At 41.6% G+C, this 7,027-nt stretch overlaps 3 protein-coding genes across 3 annotated transcripts in view; 2 read left to right on the top strand and 1 right to left on the bottom strand.

Annotated features, from left to right (window-relative positions):
• Window positions 1-1,870, top strand: part of LOC9314093 (spliceosome-associated protein 130 A) — an 8,805-nt gene extending 6,935 nt beyond the window's left edge. The window contains exons 2-4 of the mRNA XM_002877979.2: window positions 3-841; window positions 937-1,428; window positions 1,527-1,870. Coding sequence (XP_002878025.2) covers window positions 3-841; window positions 937-1,428; window positions 1,527-1,664 — 1,469 coding nt within the window. The 3' untranslated portion in view covers window positions 1,665-1,870. The remainder of the gene's footprint in view (window positions 1-2; window positions 842-936; window positions 1,429-1,526) is intronic.
• Window positions 1,871-1,943: 73 nt separating this feature from the next.
• LOC9312357 (eukaryotic translation initiation factor 3 subunit G) lies at window positions 1,944-3,790 on the top strand. Its single transcript, XM_002877978.2, has 2 exons — window positions 1,944-2,371; window positions 3,071-3,790. Exons 1-2 carry the CDS (start codon window positions 2,035-2,037, stop codon window positions 3,616-3,618), a joined length of 885 nt encoding a protein of 294 aa, XP_002878024.1. The 5' UTR covers window positions 1,944-2,034; the 3' UTR covers window positions 3,619-3,790.
• An 896-nt stretch (window positions 3,791-4,686) lies between these two features.
• LOC9312356 (spliceosome-associated protein 130 A) lies at window positions 4,687-6,955 on the bottom strand (the record flags this gene model as incomplete). Its single annotated transcript, XM_002876242.2, has 3 exons — window positions 4,687-5,010; window positions 5,109-5,600; window positions 5,696-6,955. Coding segments are annotated over 3 exons (1,890 nt in total), but the record flags the coding sequence as incomplete, so codon positions are not given.
• Between the last annotated feature and the right edge of the window lie 72 nt (window positions 6,956-7,027).

Here is a 7,027-nt window from a genome sequence, read left to right as displayed (position 1 = left end):
CTTGACGCCTCTGTCTTACGAGACTTTGGAATTTGCTGCCCCCTTTTCATCTGATCAGTGCGCTGAAGGTGTTGTCTCTGTCGCAGGGGATGCTCTGAGAATTTTCATGATTGATCGTCTTGGTGAAACGTTCAACGAAACAGTGGTCCCTCTGAGGTACACGCCTAGAAAGTTTGTTCTCCAACCCAAGCGGAAGTTGTTGGTTATTATCGAGAGTGACCAGGGAGCATTCACCGCAGAAGAGCGTGAAGCTGCAAGAAAGGAGTGCTTCGAGGCTGGTGGAGTGGGAGAAAATGGCAATGGCAATGCAGATCAGATGGAGAATGGTGCGGATGATGAAGATAAGGAAGACCCGCTTTCTGATGAGCAGTACGGTTATCCAAAAGCAGAGTCTGAAAAGTGGGTTTCTTGCATCAGAATTCTTGATCCCAAGACAGCTACGACAACTTGTCTCCTGGAACTTCAAGACAACGAAGCTGCATACAGTGTCTGTACGGTGAATTTCCATGATAAAGAGTATGGTACATTGTTGGCTGTTGGTACAGTCAAAGGGATGCAGTTCTGGCCCAAAAAGAATCTAGTGGCTGGGTTCATACATATTTATAGGTTTGTGGAGGAAGGGAAATCTCTTGAGCTTCTTCATAAGACGCAAGTAGAAGGTGTTCCTCTTGCTCTGTGCCAGTTCCAAGGAAGACTGCTGGCAGGGATCGGACCTGTCCTCAGATTGTATGATTTGGGGAAAAAGAGACTGCTTAGGAAATGTGAAAACAAGCTCTTTCCAAACACCATTATCTCTATCCAAACTTACCGTGACCGTATATACGTTGGTGACATTCAGGAGGTGAGTGCTAGATCCTTTTTATTTTATTTTATTTTATGTTACTTATTATTGTTGTAGTAAATATCTCATGTAGCCTTTTCATTATCGTTTTGCAGTCTTTCCATTACTGCAAGTACAGGCGCGACGAGAATCAGCTATACATATTTGCGGATGACTGCGTGCCGAGGTGGCTGACAGCATCGCACCATGTGGATTTCGATACCATGGCAGGTGCAGATAAGTTTGGGAATGTGTATTTTGTGCGGTTGCCTCAGGATCTGTCTGAGGAGATAGAAGAAGACCCGACAGGCGGGAAGATAAAGTGGGAGCAAGGAAAGCTGAATGGAGCACCGAACAAAGTGGATGAGATAGTACAGTTCCATGTTGGGGACGTAGTGACGTGCTTGCAGAAAGCTTCGATGATCCCAGGTGGATCGGAATCCATAATGTATGGAACAGTGATGGGTAGCATAGGGGCATTACATGCTTTCACATCGCGTGATGATGTGGATTTCTTCTCTCATCTGGAGATGCACATGAGGCAGGAGTATCCTCCTCTCTGCGGGAGAGACCACATGGCTTACAGATCTGCATATTTTCCGGTCAAGGTATAAAAGAAAATCCATTGCTTTTTTTCTCACAAATCAAAAGAAGTCTTGATTTTGAATTGACACTTTTTGCATCTCTTGTATATTTATTTAAACAGGACGTGATAGATGGAGATCTGTGTGAGCAGTTCCCGACACTCCCAATGGACTTGCAGAGGAAAATAGCAGACGAGTTGGATCGAACACCTGCGGAGATTCTGAAGAAGCTCGAAGACGCAAGGAATAAGATCATTTAATAAACACAAAACAAAAGAGAGTCATTGTTTTGTTGGAGGACAAAGTAGAGTAGAGGAGAAAGAGGTTATAATAGTTTTTGTGAAGCTCTGTCTGTCTTCAATGGTTTGTAAAACAAAAACTCTTGTGAGAACTGATGAATCAAGTCCAAATTTACACTTTGATAGAGTGTTTAGTTAGGCTTTGAAGGAACCCAATTTGTTGGTTTTCAGATCTTTTAACCCAATTTGTTGGTTGTAAGAAACTTATTTGACGGGGTTTTGGATCTTATCTTTAACCAGAAGACGGGGTCGGGTTTTAAACACATTGAGGAAACCCTAAGGAGAGCTTCTTCTTCTTCTTCTTCAATTTTTAGGTTTCTGAATCAAGACGATGACGATGGATTCGCAGGAGAAAAGAAGCAAGTTCCGATGGGGGGAAATGGACGAAGACGACGATCTGGATTTCCTGCTCCCTCCGAAGCAGGTGATTGGGCCAGACGAGAATGGTTTGAAGACGACGATGGAATACAAGTTCAACGATGAGGGCAATAAGGTTAAGATAACGACTAGGACACGTGTACGGAAACTAGCTTCAGCTCGGCTCAACAAACGGGCTATGGAGAGGAGGAACTGGCCTAAGTTTGGAGACGCTGCCAATGAGGAAGCTGGTAGCCATCTCACTATGGTTTCCACCGAAGAGATTCTTCTCGAACGACCCAGACCTCCTGGTAAAATCGATTCGTGGGTTTTATTGCTGCTTCCTATTGATTTTGGATTTAGAATCAGTGTGCTCGGATTAATTACTCACCTTTGACTGTGATCTGTTCCAACTTGTGACCGTCATTCATTAGCCTTATTGTTTAGCTTAAGATTATTAAAGTGAGTTAGGTGACCAATTAGCCGATCATATGTTTGCCGTGAGGCTACTTCTTTGTGTGATTGACATCAGTTTATTGTTTGCAGTCCAATTCTTGAGCACGAGCTGAATTGTGCTCTCACTTTTTTGGCTGCAATCTGTACACATAAATGTTGCACCTTTTCATTTCATGATTGGAAGCTTTAGTTTTGATTTTTAAACTCTTCAAGCTTTTGTCCTGTGATCACAACCAAGATCATTGTGTTTCAGTGAAAAGTGCAAAATGGGTTGATATTTGTAAACAGGCACAATTTTAGCTCCTTTTTGATGTTAGTAGAGAGCTTTATTGATCAATCTATTCATTTCTAGGTATACCTCGTCAAAGATGGTGTTAATTAGTATCTTCTTATGCAGAAATAGGTTGCTATGACTGTATCATTTGAAAGTTGACAATGAGTTAGCCGTTTGGTCACAGAATACCTTCCTTTTGCTGTGTAATTCTGTGGCTATTTAGTTCAAAATTCAGTGGTTGTTAGGTATGCCCGGATCTAAACTGTGTGTGATAATTCAGGTACCAAAGCAGATGAATCAAAGGCAACAGGAGACGGCTTGTCTCAGCTGGGTAAAGGTGGTGCAGTTCTCATGGTGTGCAGGATATGCCACAAGAAAGGAGATCACTGGACGTCAAAATGTCCTTACAAGGATCTAGCTGCACCAACCGATGCCTTCATCGACAAGCCACCCACAGGGGAATCATCTACCATGTCCGCTGCACCTGGAACTGGCAAGGCCGCATATGTCCCGCCTAGCATGAGAGCAGGTGCAGACAGAAGCGCTGTTGGTTCAGACATGAGGAGGAGGAACGATGAGAACTCTGTGCGTGTAACCAACTTGTCCGAAGATACCCGTGAACCGGACTTGATGGAGCTGTTCCATCCTTTTGGAGCTGTCACGCGTGTCTATGTGGCCATTGATCAGAAAACTGGAGTGAGCAGAGGATTTGGTTTCGTCAACTTCGTGAGCAGAGAAGACGCTCAACGAGCAATCAACAAATTGAATGGTTATGGTTATGATAACCTCATCCTCAGGGTTGAATGGGCCACTCCAAGACCAACCTAGAAAGAAATGTCTGATGAGACCCTAAAACTCTTCTCATTCTCGTCTTTCTTGTTATGGATATTTGTTCATCGACCAGTTTGTTTGTTGGCTTGGTTCTGTTCGAATGGATGAGAAGTTTGTTCAATTTCTCTTTAATACACAAGGCATTCTTTTTTAAAGTTGTTTCCCAACACCTTTTGCATTGATGTCTTACCATGTGATATTTACTATTCCATCCGTTTCACAAAAATACTGTTTTACTTGTTCGTTAAAAAAATCGTTATATGGTGAATGTTAATAAGCAGATTCTTTAAATTGTAACTAGATTGATACCCTTTGAAATATAAAATGAAAAGAAAATAATGAAAAGAAAAGAAATTAATTTCAAACAAAACGAAAGCGACAAATTTACGCGTTAATGTTCAAACGTATAAGCGAAAACTTATAATTTGGTTGTATAGTTCATACCAAAATTATATTTGTATTTAGTTGCCCCCAAAATGCAACTATTTTGTTAAGATTTAAGTGCAAACCATGGAAGAGATGAGATGAGACACATGTATTTATATATGTAGAGGGGTGTATTCAATAAAGGATTTGAAATGATTTGTATTAAAAAGATAAATCTTATGTTATTCAAACATGAATTTTAAAAATCTTTTTAAAATCAAGTGTTATTGGATTAGTGATTTTAAAATCTACAATCAAATCCACTGTTATTGGAAACATTTTAAGTTGTGGATTTGAAATGACTTGAGTGATTTTTGGTAGGATTTCAGAGAACATCTTAGTTAAAAATTCAAATATCCAAATCCCATGGTTTAGGTGGGATTTGAGAGAGTTTTGATATCAAATTCCCTAATTCACCAAAATTCACCAAAATCATCTCAAAACTCAAATCACTCCAAATTCTTTCTTCAGTATACCCCCCATAATGTATGAATGAGAGAATCTTATATAAGAATAGGTAAGAAAAATGTCAATAACGATTAAAAACACTAATCCCATAAAATTGTGTTAAAAAATATGTCTACATTCGTTATACAATAAAAAATCTTAAAACCAACAAATCAGTTTTGAAAGCCTAACTAAACACTCTATCAAAGTTGTATATTCATAAGTAAATTTGGACATCATTCATCAGGTCTCACAATAGTATTTGTAAAACAAACCATTGAAGACAGACAGAGCTTTACAAAAACTATTATAACCTCTTTCTCCTCTACTCTACTTTGTCCTCCAACAAAACAATGACTCTCTTTTGTTTTGTGTTTATTAAATGATCTTATTCCTTGCGTCTTCGAGCTTCTTCAGAATCTCCGCAGGTGTTCGATCCAACTCGTCTGCTATTTTCCTCTGCAAGTCCATTGGGAGTGTCGGGAACTGCTCACACAGATCTCCATCTATCACGTCCTGTTTAAATAAATATACAAGAGATGCAAAAAGTGTCAATTCAAAATCAAGACTTCTTTTGATTTGTGAGAAAAAAAGCAATGGATTTTCTTTTATACCTTGACCGGAAAATATGCAGATCTGTAAGCCATGTGGTCTCTCCCGCAGAGAGGAGGATACTCCTGCCTCATGTGCATCTCCAGATGAGAGAAGAAATCCACATCATCACGCGATGTGAAAGCATGTAATGCCCCTATGCTACCCATCACTGTTCCATACATTATGGATTCCGATCCACCTGGGATCATCGAAGCTTTCTGCAAGCACGTCACTACGTCCCCAACATGGAACTGTACTATCTCATCCACTTTGTTCGGTGCTCCATTCAGCTTTCCTTGCTCCCACTTTATCTTCCCGCCTGTCGGGTCTTCTTCTATCTCCTCAGACAGATCCTGAGGCAACCGCACAAAATACACATTCCCAAACTTATCTGCACCTGCCATGGTATCGAAATCCACATGGTGCGATGCTGTCAGCCACCTCGGCACGCAGTCATCCGCAAATATGTATAGCTGATTCTCGTCGCGCCTGTACTTGCAGTAATGGAAAGACTGCAAAACGATAATGAAAAGGCTACATGAGATATTTACTACAACAATAATAAGTAACATAAAATAAAATAGAATAAAAAGGATCTAGCACTCACCTCCTGAATGTCACCAACGTATATACGGTCACGGTAAGTTTGGATAGAGATAATGGTGTTTGGAAAGAGCTTGTTTTCACATTTCCTAAGCAGTCTCTTTTTCCCCAAATCATACAATCTGAGGACAGGTCCGATCCCTGCCAGCAGTCTTCCTTGGAACTGGCACAGAGCAAGAGGAACACCTTCTACTTGCGTCTTATGAAGAAGCTCAAGAGATTTCCCTTCCTCCACAAACCTATAAATATGTATGAACCCAGCCACTAGATTCTTTTTGGGCCAGAACTGCATCCCTTTGACTGTACCAACAGCCAACAATGTACCATACTCTTTATCATGGAAATTCACCGTACAGACACTGTATGCAGCTTCGTTGTCTTGAAGTTCCAGGAGACAAGTTGTCGTAGCTGTCTTGGGATCAAGAACTCTGATGCAAGAAACCCACTTTTCAGACTCTGCTTTTGGATAACCGTACTGCTCATCAGAAAGCGGGTCTTCCTTATCTTCATCATCCGCACCATTCTCCATCTGATCTGCATTGCCATTACCATTTTCTCCCACTCCACCAGCCTCGAAGCACTCCTTTCTTGCAGCTTCACGCTCTTCTGCGGTGAATGCTCCCTGGTCACTCTCGATAATAACCAACAACTTCCGCTTGGGTTGGAGAACAAACTTTCTAGGCGTGTACCTCAGAGGGACCACTGTTTCGTTGAACGTTTCACCAAGACGATCAATCATGAAAATTCTCAGAGCATCCCCTGCGACAGAGACAACACCTTCAGCGCACTGATCAGATGAAAAGGGGGCAGCAAATTCCAAAGTCTCATAAGACAAAGGCGTCAAGTGGAAGTGTCCCCGGTGAATATAACCAAGCCAAGGTCGGCTAGACAAACACAGCATTGCAGAACGGCCTCTCACAGAAATGGAGAATAGCTTGGGAGGCTTCAGCCCCAAGAACCGGGAGCGAGAATCCGAAAGCTGACCAGTCACCATGTCCACCACCGTTCTGAAAAGAACACCATTCTGCAGACCAGAATTGAGGAAGAGATTTGCCGGGTGATCAGCACCATCCTCTCCACCAATCGATGCCTGAACTTCGAGGAATAGCAGAGACTCCGGAGCGGAAGAGACACTTTGCACGCTGAGAATCTGCAGACAGTCGTCAGGATCCAAAGATAGAATGCGCACGGTATTATCATACGATCCCACAGCAAGAAGCGAGACCTTTGTCTTCCTTCTGAACAGGGCAATGTCAGCAAGCCACGTCCGGTAGTCTCACTCTCTTTGGCTATAGACTTTTTTTTTTTTTTTTTTTTTTTTTTTTTTTTTCTTTTT

The sequence above is a fragment of the Arabidopsis lyrata genome (genome assembly GCF_000004255.2).
Source record: "Arabidopsis lyrata subsp. lyrata unplaced genomic scaffold ARALYscaffold_5, whole genome shotgun sequence".
Classification (NCBI taxonomy): domain Eukaryota; kingdom Viridiplantae; phylum Streptophyta; class Magnoliopsida; order Brassicales; family Brassicaceae; genus Arabidopsis; species Arabidopsis lyrata.
This window is presented reverse-complemented; position numbering and strand designations above follow the sequence as displayed.

Excerpts from the sequence above, each read along its gene's own strand:
- LOC9312357 (XM_002877978.2), top strand. The coding sequence starts at position 2,035 with ATGACGATGGATTCGCAGGAGAAAAGAAGCAAGTTCCGATGGGGGGAA. Across the intron at positions 2,372-3,070 it reads CGAACGACCCAGACCTCCTG|GTACCAAAGCAGATGAATCA; the intron begins GTAAAATCGATT and ends GTGATAATTCAG.